The sequence below is a fragment of the Peromyscus eremicus genome, chromosome 13, assembly GCF_949786415.1.
Source record: "Peromyscus eremicus chromosome 13, PerEre_H2_v1, whole genome shotgun sequence".
Lineage (NCBI taxonomy): Eukaryota > Metazoa > Chordata > Mammalia > Rodentia > Cricetidae > Peromyscus > Peromyscus eremicus.
The window spans coordinates 32,331,191-32,352,651 of NC_081429.1; the positions used below are offsets into that span (position 1 = coordinate 32,331,191).

At 40.7% G+C, this 21,461-nt stretch overlaps 1 protein-coding gene across 3 annotated transcripts in view; it reads left to right on the forward strand.

Moving 5' to 3' along the window:
- Ap1s3 (adaptor related protein complex 1 subunit sigma 3) overlaps window positions 1–21,034 on the forward strand; it is a 66,398-nt gene extending 45,364 nt beyond the window's left edge. Inside the window, exons 2-6 of one of the 3 annotated variants that reach the window (XR_009382609.1) lie at window positions 2,269–2,447; window positions 3,748–3,856; window positions 14,295–14,432; window positions 15,542–15,733; window positions 19,068–21,034. Coding sequence is in view for 1 of the 3 variants with exons in the window: in XM_059278457.1 (XP_059134440.1) it covers window positions 2,269–2,447; window positions 3,748–3,856; window positions 14,295–14,432; window positions 19,068–19,103 (462 nt within the window). In the remaining 2 variants the exon portion in view is untranslated. Of the gene's footprint in view, window positions 1–2,268; window positions 2,448–3,747; window positions 3,857–14,294; window positions 14,433–15,538; window positions 15,734–19,067 lie in introns of all 3 variants that reach the window. The other 2 variants (XR_009382608.1, XM_059278457.1) reach the window with 2 other exon arrangements.
- The last annotated feature ends 427 nt before the right edge of the window (window positions 21,035–21,461 follow it).

Sequence of the window (21,461 nt, forward strand, 5' to 3'; positions counted from 1 at the left end):
CTGTATTAACTAACTGGAAATAGTATTTAAGGCCATGCAGCGTTCTTTTCTTTTTCAGAGAATAACTCAGTTCTCTTTGTCTATCATGTGAGTCCTGGGGAAGGTTGGGGATAGTGGGAAGGGTCATCTCCCTGGCTCTCAAAGTGTGGTGCTCTAAGACCATTTCAGGTTTAGAAAGATGTTCCTTCAAGCAGCTTATTGAACAGGAGTTTTAAGTTGTTTTCTCATCCTGTGATGTTTGCACTTCAGATTAGGAGCTCGTTACTTAAAAAAAAAAAAAAATCAACATTTACTTTACTTAAAAAAAGAGAGAAAGAGAAAAAAAAAGGAAGGGTGATGGTAAAAGACTTTGCTCTGATGGCCACGACCCAAGCTCTGTCCCTGGAATGCACTTAAAGGTAGAAGGACGGAATCAACTCCAGTTGTCTGTCTTCCATAGCCGCCCTCTCCCACAGTCTCTCTCTCTCTCTCTCTCTCTCTCTCTCTCTCTCTCTCTCTCTCTCTCTCTCTCTCACACACACACACACACACACACACACACCTAGAGAGAGAAAGAGAGACATTCAGACAGACAGAGACACACACAGAGATAGAGATACAGAGACATCAAGACAGATAGAATAAAGCACATAGACACTAATAACAAATAAAAGTAATTACAAAAAGGCCCCCCAATTCTGTAAGTTAGAGGAGGTTCCAAGGGAAGGCCCTGGTGCTCCTGCACCTCAGGTATCACCACCTACTGAGCTGCTAGGGTCTGTGCCATGGTATCAAGAGAGAAACTTCTTCGACAAAAAGAACAGACTGTTCGTTTTCTTGCTTTTGTCTTTATTTTAGACTGTAGTTTTTCTTGGCTTGAAGCCTGTATTGTTCCACTCACAAAACAATGAACTGAAACAATGCATCTTATATATAATTTATTTTTAGATCTATTGATTTCGTTTCACATGTAGGGGTGTGTGTGTGTGTGTGTGTGTGTGTGTGTGTGTGTGTGTGTGTGTGTATACACCACATGAATGAGTGTCTGGTGCCTTCAGAGTTCAGTAGAGGGCATTGGATCCCTGGACCAGAGTTAGAGATGCTCTCAAGCTGACATGTTGTTTCTGGGAACCGAACCTGGGTCCTTTGCAAGAGCAGCAAGTACTCTTAATCACTGAGTCCTCTCTCCAGCTCCACATTTTCTGTTTTCTTTTTTTTAATCAATAAAAAAACCCAACAAAATAAATCATAGACATAAATAAAGATAAGACTTTAAGTCTTCTAATATGATGGGATGAGAAAATGTGGAAAATCTTTTATAAAATAAAGAGTGGGCCACCTAACCGTCTTCGTAAATAAACCCTATCCTACCTTTAAAGTACTGAACTTGAATTGTTGTCCCTTGTTTAAAGTCCTTAAACGTCACTAAAATATGAAACTTCATTTTGAATACACACAGTAAAGCCAATTTGTAAACAAAGTCAAGTTCCTTACCAGTAGCGCTAGTGACACTTCCTGGTAACTTCCTTGGCTAACACACTCTGGAAACTGTTACCTATCTACCATATGGAGGAGGCTTGAGATAGGTGATAGATAGGCGGTAGATAGGCGATAGATGATAGGCAATAGATAGGTGATAGATAGACAATACCAGGGGTCAGCCAAGGAGCCCGCACAGTGAGTGAAGCGTTCACACTTAGGTCTTGTCTTCTTTTTTACTTATTTACTGCTCTTTCCCCTTGCTTTCTCTTTATTTTCTTTCATTCCTTCAACATTTACAAAATCTTAAAATTAAAACATAACTACATCACCTCCTCCTTCCACTGTCCTCTCTCCATTCCTGTGTTTTCACAGTTGGGATATGGAGCACGGCAGGCTGTACCTCTAAAGTAAATCCTTCCACCGGTCAAAACATTGTTCTGGTTTGTTTTGCTTGTCGAGGAGGAATTTGCTTCAAAGAGTACCACTACTTCCTTTAATATGTTTTGTGTCTTAATGTATTTATAACCCTTCAAAGGAATTAAATTCTTTTAAACATGTTCTCCTGGAACAGAAGTAAGGTGTGTGTGTGTGTGTGTGTGTGTGTGTGTGTGTGTGTGTGTGTGTGTGATATTCCACGTTTGGCTCCTCTGGTGAGTAAATACAATTTAGCAGATGGGATCATTCTCAGGCGGGTAAATATCCTCTGAGCATACATTCCCGGCTCCAGCAGGCCCGGAACACTCTGATCTGTGCCGAGAGTGACTTGGCTGACCAAACCCTGGCCTTCTCTGGGCGTTTTTGTTCTAGATACATTTCATCTTGCTCTTCAGTCGACAAGGAAAATTGCGGCTGCAGAAATGGTACAACACACTCCCTGACAAGGAGCGGAAGAAGATCACCCGGGAGATCATCCAGACCGTCCTCTCTCGTGGGCACAGGACAAGCAGCTTCATCGACTGGAAGGAGCTGAAACTCGTTTATAAAAGGTGTGAGTAACTTCACGAGAACCGAACTGCTCACGCATTGTGGCTCTGACTCGTTTGTGTTCTGAATACGTTAGATTGCAATACCAATCTCAACACTTTCTGAAGTCTTTGATGAGGAGAATCTAAATAGTTACAACATGAGAGAGCTCGTAAAGATTCCCCCATTGATTAAAACAGCATCCACATGTTAGGATGGATTCTAAGTACTTAAGCTGTACGCTGAATTTGCACGCACGTGCTCAGTAACATTTTGTTACATTCTCATCATTTCAATGACGGTAGATACAACAGCAAATGAATGAGACAGATTATGTTCGTGTTTTCAAGAAGCCTATTTATTTATTAAGCAATCAACATATATTCAGTAACAAATGCTATGGGAAAGTGCAAGTGGATGTGACAGGGGAATGGGAACCATTTCCAATGGATTGCTCATATTCCAGTTGTCCATATTTGCAGATGGGTGAACTGAGAACACACAGTTTAAGTAATTACTTCCTAGTCACAGTAGTTGAATGGTAATCAGTAGATTCAGGACTCAAGTCCAGAACTTTCTTTCTTTAAAGCCTATATTTCTTTTGATGCACCTGTTTGAAGTGGCAAGATCATACTAGCGAGGAATCCTAATTTATAAATGAAAAATCTGAGGCTTGAGAGGTAAAGGAAGCTTTTTAATGAAGATTCAGGTAATAGATTCAGGTTAGGACCTGAACATAGCCTTCCTGACTACAGTTTCCAAAACGGAAAATTCACGCTGGAAATGCACTTGAAGAGAGTGTTTATAAAAACCAATGGGAAAAGAGAGGTAGCATGTACGGTCTGATATTTAATGGAGTCCACTTCTGGACAGTGCTCCGGCGAAGCAGCTTCTGTAGGTTCAGAAGATGGCATAGAGTGAATCACCGTGTGAAGCCAGATATAGAGCATGTGCCCCTGAGAGCACTGTTGAGTGCTTGTACATTCAAGGAGACAATTTACAAACTGGAGAAGGGCTCGAACAAACACCCTGATTACCATGAACCAACGGATTCCATCCCTCTGATGGTAGCTTTTCAAGGTAAAATTCTGTTGAGAGTCTCTCTGTGATTAACCGAAGTAATTTACCACTGCATCATTTATATATATTCAGGTTTATATTTGAGGAGTGTACTGCATGCCATGAGCAATGATTTTTATCTTTGTATGGGGAGAATCTCTTGAAAGAGCGAGCAAAAGGCTGCACACCCGTTGGGAAAACCTACTTAGGCTTGTTTATTGTCTCATTCAGTTTTGCTTTTCCTTTATTTTTTTTCTTTTCAAGGTACGCTAGTTTATATTTTTGCTGTGCAATAGAAAACCAAGACAATGAGCTCTTGACACTAGAGATCGTACATCGGTATGTGGAGTTGCTGGACAAATACTTTGGAAATGTAAGTGTCTTCTGGTCCTTTAGAGCCTATTCATCTTGGTTCTTGCTTCTGCTCATCTCTTGTATTCCTTTTCTCTTTCTCAAGTTTAAACTATCCATCACATTGTGCTAAGGATGGTGCTGGCCCACTTTGGTTCAGAATTACAGCATTCCTCCCTACCTGCATGTCTTAGTAAATGAATCACTCAAAAGATGTGGATGTATCTTTGTCTTCAGATTGCAAACACATAGAAGACCTTGTTTCAGGGAGCTGAACTTAATTGTGAGAGGTCTCTGCTCCTTATTCCTCATGGGCTTTGCTATTTCCTTTCTGTTTTGACATTTTGTTTCTTCTTCGGCATTGTTTAAAGTTACAATATTATGAGTACCTGAGGAAAAACAACCACCACCACCACCAACCTAAACAAACAGAAGTCCCCAATCCTTTCACCTCACATTGCCATTCCACCATCTCATTTGCGTTTATTTAGATAACAGATGTGGTGATCTCTCACAGCTGCTCCCTCTCTGAGCCCATTCACTCTGTGCTAGCTTGCTGCAGGGCCCCATCTTAGCCCTCCACGGATGTTGTACAGTTAATCAAGCCCTCTATCTGCTCCACACTATTGACCTTTTCTCACGTCTTGACCTGCTTTGCCCTCTCTGCAGCACTGGATTCTTACTCATCCTTTAAGTTTCCTTCCTTTTTTGCCATGCCATTGCTTTCTCCTGGGTCTTGGGCTGTGTGTCTGGAGGCCCCTCCGTGGTTTTCTTCTTCCCCTGAGCTCTCCCTGCTCTTCTGTTCTCCTAAGTGCTGTGCCTCTCCCCACCTGCTTAAGTGTGCCTGTGGACTCTTTCTTCCAGGTGATTTCTTTTTTGCTTACCTTCTCTTACTTGCTCTTCTTTGCTTACCTGGTGATGGTCTTCGCCGATCTTCTCGGGACCAAGTACTGTGCCTGTCATTGGCAAACCTGCTCTTTCTGGTGGTTGGAATTTGCTATGTCTCAGAATCCTTCAGCACAGAGACAGGGTTCTTTTGCCGTTCTTTGCCTGTGATAGAACCCGACTCTTCAGTTTAAACTTAGAACTCATCTTCTTCATTTTCCTTTCACTAGTATAGGGGATTTACTTGGGATTTTACTTTTATCTTCTTATTTGGCCATTTCTACCCATAAACCTTTTATTATTATTATTATTATTATTATTATTATTATTATTATTATTATTATTATTTTGCTTTTCTGCTTGTCCTGTTGGTGAGCATCATTTTTATAAAGCACAGACCTAGGTGGGTCATTACTTCCTATCCCTTTCCATCCATCTGTCGTGAAGAGCGCCACACCACCTAGGCTATAATTTAAGCTTTCAAGCAGTGACAGCAGACCACTCCTCCACCTTTGTTGCGCTCTTTCCTCTGTGCACCTGTCATCACCAGCATTCCAGGTTATGCAATAGCTCAGAGCATCCCACATGGTGCGAAAGTTACCCGAATGCAAGCCCGTCCCTTTCCTGGGGTCAAGACCTTTGACCTCCCCCACCCCTACTGCTATAAATACCTCTGGGCCAGATTTTAGCAAATGCTGTAGAGACACCAATAAAGTGCACTGTTGCAGCAAAGAAAATGATCAGATCTGGAAAAGGTTCCTCCAGCAGTGTTCTCTGCTCATCCCCTTGGTCAATGGAAGTTTGTCAAGTGATGCTGGGAGAATTTGCTGCCAGAAGAATTTTTTTAGCATTATTTTTTTTCTGCAACTGAACAGGTGATATTAGTTGGGTCTTACCTACTCCCTTCCACCTTTTCTTCCTTCCTTCCTTCCTTCCTTCCTTCCTTCCTTCCTTCCTTCCTTTTCTTCAACAGGCTTCACAATGACAAGTATTGGATAGGTTTTTAAATAAGTTTTCTCCCCTTTTTTCTCTCTTCTTTCCCCTGTAAATGATTTTTATGAGAGCTAACATGTTGCTTGGGAGATTTCAGTTATTACCAATATTTAGGAATAATAAGAAAGTGACACCATGTTCTGTTTCTCCTCCTGCCTCATCAAGTTTATTTTTTTCTAAGTAGTACATATAAAGTGTCATGTTTTAAAACACAGGAATCTTTAACTTCGTGCTTTTTTTATTCTAATGTATTCTGACATTTGGGTGCCTTCCTTTGACATGAACCACACATGTGGCCTTTTGCGAGGGCCCGGAGGAGTTTCTTGGAGTCTTAGCTTTCATAATGCTTGCTCTTCCTCATTTCTGAACTCTGGTTTGACCTGTTCTGTGTCTGTGGATTAACCCAACTTCAATCATGTGACTTGAGGCTGAATTTTGATCTCTCTGTGCTTAACTGAAATTCAACCAAATATTTCAGAGCACATCACTTCTTAAGAGAATTTGGATGATCTCCACCAAGATCTAGGTACAGGGAAAGAGGATCAGAATAACTCCCTGTCTCTCTGGCATTGGTTTTCCATCAAATTCTGGTACCTCTTTAGAAGCTCTATCTTGGTCATGAATCAAAATTTTAATTCACTAATATGTTCAATGAATCTTTCATTAAGCTAAGAGCACTTCAGGGCTTCATGCCCAGTAGGTGTCCAATTCTCATTAATTAACAGTGATGACCAAAGGCTCCTAGGACTGATCCTCACTGACATCATCTCGGCAATAAGAAATTTTCTTTGAATTTGTTTTCCTCTCATGCTAATACCAAAGATTTCTTTGAATTCTGTTCTTAGATTCTGCAAAGGGAAACTTATAACTTGAAAATACTATATTTGAAGACAGATAAAAATCAGAATCTCTGGTTACTAATTTGAGTGATGTGTCTTATAGTAGTTTTCAATTCTAAGGAGATTATCAAGGACTGTGTAGTTAATCTTTCAATCTTCAGTAAGTAGCATTAACCCCAATTTACAGATGCTAAGAAGAAATGCTTTGGGGTCTCCCAGGAGATAAGGGATTTAGACACCTGCCATATTTTCGCTCTACATTGCAGCATGAATTTTGATTAATGTATTCTGAGAGTGTGTGGATGCTGCTGTCCTAGGAGGTTTTCGAACTTTGACCTGGGGAGTTTTTCTGTTGTAAGAGGAGCAGCATTCAGTGTCTTGATCCTGGTGTCTGCTCACATAGTCACCAGACCCAAGATTTCAGACCTGCCATCTCTCTCCATTTTATTGATGAGGATATGACACTAGAAAGGCTGATAAAAAATATTTGCTTTGCTAAATTCATGGGCAACTATGAGGGTCAAATACAATAAGTAGCAAAAATATATAAGCTATTGATTGTGACTTATATATTGTTTTTCATGTAGCGCTACGTAGTTCTTGTTATCTGAAACATTTCCTTTGTGTAACTTGAAACTTCTTGTATTTACTTTAAAGCAGAGTTCAAGGACAGAGGCTTCTAGACTCCACCCAAAAGGATTTAGTTGATGAAACGTCAGAAAAATTATCAGAGGAGGATGTACTCAGCTGTAAGAGGAGAGCTTTAAGCCACACTATAGTCACACACAAAATATTAGGACATAGAAGAGAAAGTGAAATTGTCATTTTTCTGTTGTGCGTAAGCTCTATGCCAGAATCTACATACATGGGGGAGGGAAATCAAAGAAAGGTTTCTTGTGTAATAGCATGGACTGTGAAGAAAGATGCCACATAGATAACTCGATGGTCACTGAGCGTCAAATGCATAGTCCTTCTCTGCTGGGACAGACCTTAAGGTGGAATTTATAAGTATCTAAGGAATAGCCGAAAGAACTTGAATTTCGCCCCTGTCCTGCAGGTTGTCATCTTGTGTTTAGATGGAGGTGGGCTATAGAAGAGCACTGTGGAGCTGCCGTGTACGGAGTACTTGCTCACTCACAACATTTTCTGTGATTGTGTGTATCCGACGCGGTATACCTCCTTACCTTATTCCCTGAAACTAGGAGCAGTAAATTGACTGCCCCAGGCCTGTTGAAGGAGCTCTCAGGTCTGGGGACAGGTAACTGCTCAGAGCAGGCCGTGAAAAGTTCCTAGTGAATTTGTAGGAATGTTTGGCGGGTCTACTGGACAGGACTCTGTTGATGCTTTGTCCTAACGAGGCTCCTGTGCATCTTGGATTCCTAGTCTGTACCAGCCTTGAATGCTGAGGTCTCTGCTGCTGCTGCTGCTGCTGCTGCTGCTGCTATTGCTCCTGTCACTCCTGACTTCTACCTCTCCCGACCTCTGGTAACTGATTCTTCTGGTCCTTTCTTTCTTGTGCATGGATGTCTAATTTACTGTAATTTCTCTCTGTTTAGTTTTATTGTTCAAAATTATAAAAATGCATTTTTTGTACCCTTCTAGACATACAGTCTTTTAGACAAATGGATTGCAGTCTGTATATTCTTCTATAACTTTAGTATTCTCCTTTACAAGCCCGTTAGAGATTTTCCCACATCTTTCCATGTAAAACTACCCTAATCTTTCCAAATTGTACATAGAATTCCTGTGCCATTGTAGAGATGTACATACATCGTTGAAACAATTCCCTATGAGTGGACTTTGGATTGTTCCCAATTATTCTTATAAACGAGGCCCTCATAATAATTGTTGCTTATATGTCTTATTGGGCTTTTATTTTAGTATCATAAGGCTAAGCCCCTTATGGAACTGTTGAGACAGGAATTAAAAAAATTATTTATTGTTAGGCATTATATTATTAGTATTAGTATTAGGTATGTGTATGTGCATGATGTATGTGTGTGTGTGTGTGTGTGTGTGTGTGTGTGTGTGTATACCAGTGCATGCAAGGTGCACTGCACATGTAGAAGTCAGAAGACAATTTTATGGAGTCCGTTTTTTCTTTGCATGGGCTCTGTGCATCCAACCCAGGTTGTCAGCGTTGAGGGGTGTCCACCAGAGAAGATTGCCAATAGAAAGTGTTTGTTAACCAGCTGGTGACTACACTGGGTTTTCAGAATTCCAGTGTAGCCTTTCTTGGGGTGAGCTTTTAAGCACAAAAACCATGTCCTGGGTTGACAAACTTCAACAAGAACGGTTAGCCAGAAGTGGAACTACAGAAGCCAAAACACAAGGTTAGTACATCTAGGGACTTTCCTAGAACTAAGAACTGTGATGACTTAGGTCTTTGTGGTATTGTCTATGTGCTAAGTTTTATGACCTAAATGGTACTTCCATCATGGGGTAAGTTGTGCTAAGGTCAGGGGTCTAATAAGGTCTAGGGCCTGTTAAAGTCAGGCTTCTGTGATAAGTGCTTTTGCCAACTGGCCTATCTTACAGGATGTGGGTGCCAGCATTTTACATTTAAAATTTGACCAGCTAACCAAAAATGGCATATAAGATTTATAAATTCCACTGATAGTGAGTGTATGTACTTATTCATACCATCACCAGCAATGGATACTTTCACTTAATTTCCTGGTAAATATGGATTCAGTTTACCTTCCCTGACTCCTTGACATTATACTTATTACTAGACATCTATAACCTGTCCCTGTTTCTTGCTTTATCTATGAATTGTTCATTGTTTTGTTGATGTTGGTTTAGTTTTTTGAGCTCTGGCTATCCTAGAACTCACTATGTAGACCAGGCTGGCCTCAGACTCATAGAGATCTACCTGCCTCTGCCTCCCAGGTGCTGGCATTAGAGGTGTGTGCCAACATACCTGGCCTTATTATTTGTTTTTGTATTGTGTTTATCTTACATAAGGATTTTCAAGAATTTTTTCTGCATTGAGAATTCTGTGTGTTTTTGTCAATAGGAGAATAAAAGAAAGAGATTTGGAGGAGCAGTTCAGTTCTTGCTGGCATGTGCCAGGGTAAGGACATGAAAGAACATGGTGAGCTGGTAGCTTATGTAACTGTGGCAGGTGAAAAAGGCAGGCACAGGAAAACAGAGAGGTGGTGTTGAGATTGGGGTTGGAATGGTGAAATCCTGTCCCACTGGAGAATTAAAATCTATCATGAAACCTAGATCTCACACAAAGAAGAATGAGAATAGCATTTTAGCAAAAGTATGACTGTAGTCGAAATTGTTTCTCCGGTCCCACTAAGCCCCCGCAGTCCCACAGCCTGCTTATAAAATAATCACTCAGAAGATTATATTAATTATAACTCCTTGGCCATTAGCTCAGGCTTATTACTGACTAGCTCTTACACTTAAATTAGCCCTTAATTCTTATTTATGTTTAGCCACATGGCTTGGTACCTTTTCTCAGTTCTGCCTTCACATCTTGCTTCCTCTGCGTCTGGCTGGTGATTCCTGACGCAGCCCTTCTTCTTCCCAGCATTCTCCTCATCTGCTTGTCCCACCTATACTTTCTGCCTGGCTACTGGACAATCAGCGTTTTATTTATCAACCAGTCAGAGCAACACATATTTCCAGCATACAGAATGATATCCCACATCACTTCCCCTTTCTGTCTAATCAAAAAGGAAGGTTTTAACTTTAACATAGTACAATTACATATAATAGAACAGTTATCAAGCAAGAATTACAGTTATAATATCTAGTCTATTTGTATTTGGCAAAATTAAAGAAAATATTCTATCTATCCTATATTTGTGAGTCTAAAGTTTCCTATCTAATTTGTCTGTTATCATAACCAAGGAAAATTATAATTATAACTATCTAGTCTTCAACTACATCAAAGACCTCAGAAGGATCTAATATTATGTAAGTAAACAGGAAAAGCATTGTATGCAGCTTCCAAAAATCCAGAATGACAGAGACACCTGGCTGCCTGGACAGCCACTCAAAGTTCCTCTGTAATGTTGGGGTATCCATCTTCAGCCTATAGGCCTAGAATCTCTCAGTCGCTTCTTCCTGTGTCCTGTAGAATTTCTGGCAGTCTCCTCTGCAAAGGAGGAACCTGAAGGACCATCTCATCTTGCAAAGTTCAGTGGTCACCTTCCTATCGGTCCTGCATGTCCAGTTTATATAACATATTATCAGTAGTCCAGGCAAGAGCAGTTTCTTGCCCAAATGGCTATTTTTGCCAGGAAAAGATAAACTCCATATAGAGTGTCTTCAAAGTCCATCTTCCTCTTTGAAGTAAATTGGTGCTGCCAGGAGCAGACATATCTCACTATCCAGAAAGTCTAAGTTTTTAAAACATTTTAAGTGCCATATTCTGTAGGTCTTTGAAGTGTTTGAAGATTATCTACCTAATTGAAATATATATGTATGTATAAAACTTAACTAACATGACTATAAGTTTGATTATCATAGATAACTAATTATTAATCTGTATTTCTCAACTATACACTACAGTCTTAAATGAGTTGTATAAACAAAATACTTTAAACAAGAGTAGAAATATACATACAGTATAACAAAATTAACTTTAATTTCGTATCAATAAACTAAAATCTATAGCAATTTAAAACAAGTTGCTCTTTAAAAGTAGTTTCAATAACCCTTTCATCCTATCATATTTATATATGCCTGACCATGGTCTTGAATGGACAAAGAGATTACCTAAAAGATCATTGCTGTAAACCCAATAGGAGGAGTTACAGACTAGAGCAACTGTGAAGTGGAGAGATGGAAGACTGGTACTCTATTTAGATGGTAGAATCAATAGGATTGGTCACCAAGGCAACAACAGTTCAGGACTGAGGGAAAAAGAGGTATCTTAATTAAGGTTACTATTACTGTGATGAAACACCATGACCAAAGAAACTTGGTGAGAAAAAGAGTTTATTCAGCTTATGCTTCCACATCACAGTTCATCATTAAAGGAAGTCGGGACAGGAACTCAAGCAGGGCAGGGACCTGGAGGCAGGAACTGATACAGAAGTCATGGAGGGGTGCTGCTTATTGGCTTGTTCCTTGTGGCTTGCTCAGCCTGCTTTCTTATAGAACCCAGAAACAGGAGCCCACGGATGCCACCACCCATAATGGGCTGAGTTCTTCCTCATCAATTAAGGAAATGCCCTATAGGCTTGCCTATAGCTCAATCTTATGGAGGCATTTTCTCATTTGAAGATCCCTTCTCTCTGATGACTGTGTCTAGTTAACATAAAACTAGTCAGTACAAGAAGAATGAGTTGGGATGTGTGTGTGGTAAGTGAGCTCTCACATGAATTAGCTAAAATAATAAGAAAGAAGCTACTAAGCAAAAATAGGGACTAAAGGAATAAAGAATATGTTTGAGATCATGCTTAAGAGCACTGACTGTTCTTCCAGAGGACCCAAGTTCAATTTCCATCATCCAAATGGCAGCTAACAACTGTCTGTAACTCCAAGACCTGATACCCTCACACAGACATCCATGCAGGCAGAACACCAATGCACATAAAATAAATAAATAATTTTTTTTTTTTTTTTAAAAAGAATATGTTTGAGATCAACTTGGGACATGGTGATATGGAACTAAGAATGCCCAGTAGACAGACATGTATAGTCAGCAGGTGATAATACTGGGCAGATGGGGATTGGCCTTTTTACTGCACTGTTTGCAAGCTAGAGCAGCTATGAAGTGGAGGATGAGAAGGGTTGTATTTAGGTGTTAGAATCAGTAGGGATTGGTGGCCAAATCAAGAGGGCAGAACCAATGGATGGAGGAGTGAGGAACTCTCACTGTGAGGGCTAGTGACGTCATCTGGAAGACAGTGTGTATTGCAAAGAGAAGGAGCTGTGCTGACGAATGCTATTATTTAAGAAGATGGATGGCCAGCATGAAAGCCACATGGGGTGGACACATGAATTGTTCTGCAAACTGATATGCCCGAAGCCCCCCATGAATACTTCTTGAAATCATATGTATTCATTTTTTTTTTTTTTTTTTTTTTTTTTTTTGGTTTTTTGAGACAGGGTTTCTCTGTGTAGCTTTGCGCCTTTCCTGGAACTCACTTGGTAGCCCAGGCTGGCCTCGAACTCACAGAGATCCGCCTGGCTCTGCCTCCCGAGTGCTGGGATTAAAGGCGTGTGCCACCACCGCCCGGCTCTATTCATTTATTTTGGTGGAGGACTGCATGTTTGCTGGGGCATGTGTGTAGAGGTCGGAGGACAGCTTGTGGGAATAGGTTCTCTCGTTCCACCATGTGGGTCTTGGTGCTCGAACTTGAGTTCCAGGGCTTGGCAGCAAGGACTTTTATCCCTTGAGCTTTCTTGCCAGATCTATCAGTACTTGCCCACCAAATACAAGTTAGTGGGCAGGAGTAAAACAAAGTCACCTAGAAGGTCTGAGAAGGAATCGTTGGAGTCAGAGGAGGCCCCGCAGGCATTTAATGGCATCGCCAAGGTCAAGGGAGGAGAAATTTCCAAGAAACAGATCGACAAGGGTATCAGTGGCTACTTAGGTGAGCTTGAGAGAGGATGAGGAACTTTCAGCTAGATGGCTTAAAGAGAGCCACTTTGCTTGGGCAGGGAGGGTCTGGATGCAAAAGTGAGCCACGGAGTGAGCCTTGAGGAAGTCAGCAGAAGCAGCACTGTGGTTGAGTTATCTAGACTCTGGGGATGGCTTTGCTACTGGTTTCACTTCTATACTCAGACCTGTCCGTCTCTCTGTTGATCTTTAACCCCGGTTAATGTGCTTTTCCATTAACTAGAGGCCTCATCAGCATCCTGTGGGAATCTGCTTAGCAGTACAGGTTTGGATCCGATCCAGACCTACTGACTCAGAAGGTCCAGGCACCCAGTCTGCAGGAAGAGTTCTCAGAAGATTTAACGGGGGAGTTTGAGATACTCAAAAATTTGCAACTCACTGGCCAGACAGCCAAGATCTTTAAACCTGAGTGCAGGAGAATTGAGGTGCTGTCCTAATTAAAAAGAAACAGGGACCCAGCTTCCATTTGTGCATGTGAACACAGGAGCCCAGAAGAGTCACACCCCCACCGAGTCTCATATTTTCTGTTTCAATGTAAAACATTATATTAGTTACTTTCCGATGACTGTGATGAAATACGATGGCCAAAAGCAACTTATTGAGGAGAGTTTATTTGGCTTACAATTCCAGAGGAGGGGTCCATAATGGTAGGGAAGATGTGCTAGCAGGTGGTGGTGGTGGGGGCATGGGACCAAGAAACTGAGAGGTCACATCTCAACCACACACAGGAAGCAGAGATACAGAGTGTGTGAACTGGAAGAGGGATGAGGCTTTAAACCCTCAAAACCTGTTCCTACTGACCTACTTCCTTTACCAAGGTTGGGCCCCCTAAAGGATCCTTACCTCCTCAGGCACCACCAGCTGGTGACCAAGTGTTCAAATACTTGAGCCTATGAGGGACATTCCTCTTTCAAACCTCCACATACCCTGTTATCTGAAGGCATGCTCTGCTTGCATAGGATTTGATTTTACCTTTACTAAAGGTCTAGGATTCTCTACTCCCATCTTTCTGTCCTTAAAATGCCATGTGGTGTTTTATGTTTGGCTGCCACTTGAATGGCAATGTTAGGAAAGCTGGAGATGGTAGCAGATGCTTTCCTGGTTCTACTCCAAATTTATCAAGATGTTTATTTATTTATTTTTTTCCTTACCAGGTCTGTGAGCTGGACATTATCTTTAATTTTGAAAAGGCGTATTTTATCCTTGATGAATTTATAATAGGTGGAGAAATTCAGGAAACGTCCAAGAAAACAGCAGTCAAGGCCATTGAAGACTCTGATATGTTGCAGGAGGTCAGTATGGTTTTTTATGTCTGGGGAAGATGATGGTGATTCCAGCACTAATTATAATAGAGCTACCACTCTGAGTACTGCACCCACGTGTTGTGCTGGTCATAGCTTCTACTTTAAGCTTACTCAATTCCTTTAGCCGTTCTAACTAGGTGTTAGCCTGTTATAGTGAGTCAACGGAGACTCAAGAGGTGAAATGTCCTGCTCATTTTCATTGTTAATAAACATGAAATAGAGCTTTGGACCCTTGCGGTTTGGTCCCGAGTCTTTGCTTGTCCTGTGTGGCTGAGCTTTAGGGTTTGGAAATATCTTACCCTCCTAGGGGTATCAAAAGCTTGGTGCTATTCTTTGCAAACGTAATTTTATGAGGTGTATAAAAAGACTTTCATTAAAATATCTGCTCTGCCCTGGGAAGGAAGAACAGCAGTGCATAGTTATTTCATTCGCTAGGAATATTAGAGCTATGTTATCAAAGATGGCATTTGCCATTTTAATTGAAATTCCCTACCTCTCTTGGGAAGGCCTGAGGTCTATGTGCTCTTGTTTGCATAAATAAACCGGAGCACTCGTGGCTGGAGTGCCAAGGTATAAATGGGTCCTGAAGCTTGTGCTTGGCACTGCTCCTGACTCTGTGATTGCTTCATATAATATCCTGGGACTTTTCTTTTTAGAAGCATCCCAGCTTTGAATCAGACCTACTAGGGGAACATAACCTGCATTAGCCCCTTCAAGGACCCTGAAAAAGAGCACTGTGTTCCACCAACCTTTGCCTTTCTAAAATCAGGCAGCTCTGACCAGTCCTAAACCAAGCATGTTTCTGGGTGCTTAGATTCTGTCCCAGGTCTCCCAGAATGTCAGTGAGTCTTCCTTCCTTCCCTCTCTTTTTCCCCTATCACCCCAACTCTCCTGTGTGTGTGTGTGTGTGTGTGTGTGTGTGTGTGTGTGTGTGTGTGTGTGTTTGTTTGTTTTTTTAGACCGTCTTACTATATGTAGCCCAAGCTGGCTTTAAACGCATGATACTCCTGCCTCTACCTCCCAAGTGCTGGGATGATAGGCGTATACCACACCTGGCCTCAGTGGGTCTTTCCATCTTCCTGTTTTCATAACAGCAGGTCAAGAGTCAAGAGGATTTCAAGAATTATAAAGTACCTTTTTAAAATTGGTACTAAAGCCATTCTTCCTGCTATTTGGAAATAAGAGACTGATTAAGTTAATAAGACATTAGGCATGATTTCCCAGCAACTGTCTTGGCAGTACTTTGAGCTGATTACTTACTCCTGCCCATGGAGGGACTCCATCCTCAGGTGAGTGGACATGAAGAAAGACAGGGGTGGGTTCCCATAAGCAGCTCTGTGTGCTGGTTAAGCCAATGCATTCATTGCTGGAGGTGTTATCCCCTCAAAGAAATGCATTAGATTTCTTTGAGCCTTACTTGACTCTTTCCAAATGTCACAAAAGGGGATCTTATGAGGTATTGAAGAAATCAGTGCTTGGAAATCTATAAAAGAGAATTTATTAAAATATGCCGGGGTGGAGAAGCAGGGAGTAGGAAGTGGGAGTTATTCCTAAGACTCTGCTCTTGGTCTTTAAGATGGAAGCTTCTGGAAGGAGAGGCAAACTTTTCACAGGGTCTTTGGCACTTCAGTGACTAAAGCTTCCTGAATTGAGGCCAAGACACACCTGAATGATTTCAAAGTCCCTCCAGCTGCAGGAAATAGGCTTTTAAGAGCTTTCAGTGAATCGGTGTCCCTAGTTCCATTTAAATCTTGGAAGCAGGCATTTCAAGAAGTGAGCCCTTTCACAGGAAAGCACTAATTGGTTGGTTTGTGTCCCTGGTGACTGAGTGGACAGTGTCAGCTGGTACCATTAGGTGCCCTGTGTTAAACCCTGTACCCCAATGAGCAGGCAAGGTTGTGGCTGTCCTTAAATGGCACTTGTTGAATGAACAGAGCCTGCCAAATGAGAGTGTGTCGCTAGTGTCCTCACGGGCTCTGGTACCCCTTCCAGTGATGTCAGTGAACATTTGGGAGAGCTTGTGGAGAAGTTGACTTTGCATGTCTGGTGTGCTTCAGAAAGTACAGAATGTGTAGGGAAAAAAATGTTCAAATTGCATAAAAGAGAAGGATTGCCCCTTTATTTCCGGACTTTCAGCTCTAAATACATATTTGTAGTTACTAGAGGCCGAGGAAGGCCTTTATGACATTGTCTTCTTTTAGAATAACTAAATCATGAAATAGCTCTTACGCCTTTCCCCTCAATGACACATAATAAAAGTTTCTTGGGACAGGGGAGAGAAACAAAGTTATTTTTCACATATTTAGTAAGAAGACCCATAGTCTCAAAGCTCCAGGTGCTCAAATCTTAGTCTGAGTGGATCCAGATTAGATGTTGATAATTCAGAAAGTCTAATTGGCTGGGGATTACTTCTATGGGAGGGAGTAACAACAATGTGAGTGATGTCATAGTTAGAAGCAGGGAGACTGAAGAGTAGAGGTTGTAATTCTCAAGATTACCAGATGAGGGCAGCCATTAGTGAATGGTCCTCACAGACAATAGCCTGTCAGGAGGCGAAGGTCAAGTGGAGTCAAGCCATAGGCCATGTCACACATACATGAGGATGCCTGAGCAACTGCTCAGTGCACCCCACCACTCTCAGCCTCCGGAGCATAAGCTAAAACCACAATGCAGTAGAAAGGGGCTGTGTATTAGATACAGAATCATACTACCATGGTGTGAGAGTCTCCAGATGGGTCCCAAGATACAACTCTAGCTCGACTCTTGTGAAGGCAAGGGAAGACAAGGATTTGAGACTGTGACATATTTAAGTCAGTTCCAAGCCTTTTTAGTGGCAAGCGCATGAAAACAACCAATTCTTACATCGCTTTATGCCCCTGGAGTGACAGCAGGACTTAGACAGGGCAGGCAGGGCAGAGCTCAGCCTCTGAGTCGCCTTTGGGCAGATAACCAGAGCCCAGTGGACCTTTGAGGCTGTGAGGCATCCACTTTATGCCCTTGACCGTCTCATGCTTCTTCACGGCTGCAGAAAGGGTTGGACAATGTGTCCATATAGTCAACTCATTTTAGTCAAATTTGTAAAAGTATAGGGCATTTTAACTGCAAAGACTACATAGCCAAAGTGCATATAAGAGTATCAAACAGATAGAATATGCTATTCTAGATTTTATTTTGTCATCTTTTTAATATTGATAATGTGCTGTCATCATCTCTTACTCTAAATAAATTTTAGACTTAATTTGTTTTGGATCTTCTTAAGTGGGGATAAAGTCTATAAAACTCACATAGGCTGTGGGCCAGTGTTGATACCCCAGTGAGGTTAAAAGATGAGGATGGAATAGTCAAGAGGGGATTCAGGGCAGGTGTCTTGGGGTGTTAGTCTCTTTGGGCCAGTGCTCAGTTAGGAGGCTGACAAGCTTTAGAGGAAGTGTGGATGACTAAGCACAAATCATTTCAGCAGTGGCACCCTGCACTTCTAAAGAGACAGGTCAAGCAGTTAGAAACCCTGACTTCTGACATGGGTACCCTCTAGACCGGTGGTCCTCAACCTTCCTAATGCTGTGACTCTTTAATACATACAGTTCCTCATATGGTGGTGACCCCCAAACCATAAAATTATTCCATTGCTACTCATAACTTTAATTTTTGCTATTTTTATGAATTGTAGTATAAATATCTGATATGCAGGATGTCTGATATGCGACCCCCAGGTTGAACTGCTCTGGACCATCTTGTTGGCCACTAGCCTTGATCTCTTTGGCCCATACTTCCAGTCTTTCCTGGGATGTTGAATGGTGGCACACGCGTTGTGGTGCATAATTAAGCATCAGTTGCTAAGCAAGTTGGTAGTGACTCACAGTGACTTAAAGCATTGCCTAAGGATGACTTGCTGCCCCCCCCCACACCCCCCATGAGCTCTCTTATTGATATAACCTGGGTCATTGTTTTTTACAAATGTGTATCTGTTCAGTAGGAGGGAGTTGGCAACACCACCGTGGAATTCCACCTGTCTTATCAAACACTTAAAAGAAAAGATGAAGACAGGAAACTAAAGCTCTAGGGTTTAGTAGCAAACTTGGTAACTGAAAGATGGTCTGGAGGGTTTGGAGAAATTCTCTTCCAAAAGGCATGGCAGACATCTTTCAGAAATCCCTCTGACTGGGCTGTAGGTTTAATGAAGAGGTTCTGCACAGCATAGAAAGTGGTGCATATGTTACACGTGTGTGCTTGGCTTCTCTAGCACATGTGCCTGCGTGTGGTCCTCGCAGCCATTTCTGACACATGAGCTTTAAATCAACGGTGGCGTCTCCACAGTTGTTGATTTAACATCTCCCTTCTCAAACATCCACTTCCTGATCAACCTTGGCCTTTTCTCAGTTGAAAGTGGTGTATTTACAGCCATGTGGGCATGTGGACGAATGATATTCAAACTTGTCGTCACCCTCAGTAGAATGCAAAGTCTTATGTCCGTATATGCTTTTGACTTTTTTTTTTCAATATTACAAAAAACAGAAAAAAAAACCAAACAAACCCAAAAACTCCAACAGAACAAAAACCAAATCATAATCTGTTAATGCATACGGTTTAAAGGGAAGATTGCTCTAAGTCATTGTTCTCTTTCAGACAATGGAAGAATACATGAACAAGCCTACATTTTAAGTGGACAGTCTACTTGAAGATTCTGAGTGCTTCATGTTGCGCATCTACAAATAAGCAACTCTTTGCATCCAGTCTCCACACAGCTCTGGCACCATGCCAAAAATAACTTAAAGGGATTCTGTGTTAGCTAGCCAAACTTAAAAGTTGTTAGCATAATGTATTTATGGTCGCTGCATGTCTGTGTTACACTGTCTGTGAGTACTCAGACAGTGGCTGTTGTTGTTTCAAGTAATTGCTGCAGACTGAATAGCTGGCTTGCAGTGTTGTAAGTCCTTGTGGTATTTTTAAGGTAATTTCAAATATTAGTTGCAATATAATAATTTTTGTTGCCATTTGATCTCCTACCTGTAGACTGAAAACTGCTTTGTGATAACATACAATTTTGAATGTAAAGTATATTTTATATAACAAATGCCTTTCCTAAATGTTTTTAAAAGGTACATGAATTCAAATTTATGTTAATAGTTCAGTTTTCATATATGATGCAGACATTTTTTAAATATGTTCAATGCTACTGTAGTTTCAGGTCAGGTACAATGTATCTGATTTTAATGTCTTGAATTCAACTTATTTTCTTCAGAATCGGGATAAAACTTCATAAGTGATTTTGATGTCTTAGAAGGTGCTAGATGGAGGTTTTTAACTTTACTTTCAATTGAATATAAGAGACATTTCAATAAGGTTATATTTTCTATAAACTATATATTTATTAAAGTGTCAGGAGATCTGGAGATAAAATGTCACAGCATCTCCTATTATTACCAAAGTACTAAGAAAGGAATAGCTAGAGCAATAATTGTGATGTCTACTACTATTTTACATCTCATGTTCTAATTAATACTTGTGATTGAGAGACTTCTTCAGATATTTTTAATGTAAGCTGGATGTATTAGGCTTCCTTAGGGCATGCATTTTCATTGTACCCTTTACGGGAGGTGAGTCCATTCTTTTTCCTCCCTGCTTCCCAGGAAAATCTTTTCTGCTGACCATGATTCTTGTGACCATGTCACCTTCATGCTCCCAAAAAGCAGAAGTTCTGCGTAGTCGGGTCCTGAGCGCACTCAGATATGAAATAGGAAGTCGCTTGTAGCATTTGTTCTTGGTGCCTGTGTCTGGAGTCCCGTGTGTGCGTTTTCGGAGTTAGTGTCAAGGTCTGATGTCACTCATATCAGATTGCTTAGGACTCTTACGTTTTTCCTGAGACAATCATGCACTTGATATTCTGTTCTGTGGGAGATCTCAGAAGGTGGACCCTTCGAGAATGTGATGGTTTGTCATCTTGGGTTCATCTCATCAGGCGTAGTTAAGGGATGAGGGCAAGACCAGAGCAGAAACAAGTCAGACAAACGAACCCACTCCTCAATATAACCATTTATCTAAAGGCAATCATTCAGTTTGCGTATGAGGTAATAACTGGGCTTTTAATAGCTGATATTATCTTCAAATTAAGAGTATGATTATGGTGGCTGGTTGATGTTTGTTTATTTTTTTTAACAGCTGTGTTTAGGCAATCTTCAGTTTTGTGCACTAAGTTAAAAAATAGGATAAGAATCTTTGTTTTTCAAACATTTTGTAAAACTGAACTTTTTGTAATTTCAAAGGTTTTCTGGTTCTTTCTCATTGTTTTTGGATGAAGGTATCTTTTGAGCCTCACTAAATGTACTGCTTATATTCTGGATAATAACATATTTGATACTGTCCAGCTTGTACAAGGATTCTTCCTGTCAATGTACACATAGAAAGTGATTATATTTATCTGCCATACGGGGGTAAATTCAAAGGATTTGAGGAACAGCTTACATGAGCTTTAGTGAAAAATCACTACATATATTTTCTTTATTATTATAAAATTCTAAGAGAAGTGTCAAGTAAAAGGAAAAATAATACTGAATTTGTATAAAACTTCCAAATAAAATGTTTAAAAATGTTAATTATGAAATTGAGTATGCTTTCATGACTATATATGTAATATATATTTTAAGTAACCTTTTAATTCTTGCAATTCTAGTTTCTGGTCTCATATATATATATATATATATATATATATATATATATATATATATATTCATTTAGAATTTCTTTCTACACCAGGTGGTGGTGGCATATGCCTTTAATCCCAGCATTTGGGAGGGAGAGGCATGTAGCTCAGAATTCAAGGCGAGCCTGGTCTACATAGTGAGTTCCAGAACAGGTAGGCCTACACAGAGAAACCCTGTCTCAAAAAACAAACAAACAAACAAAAAAATGAACACACACACAACAACATCACCAAAAAAAAAAAAAAAAGTTAAAAAAAAAAAAAAGGATTTCTTGCTATTTAGTAATAAGGAGAAACTCAGAAGGCACAGGCTCCTGGGA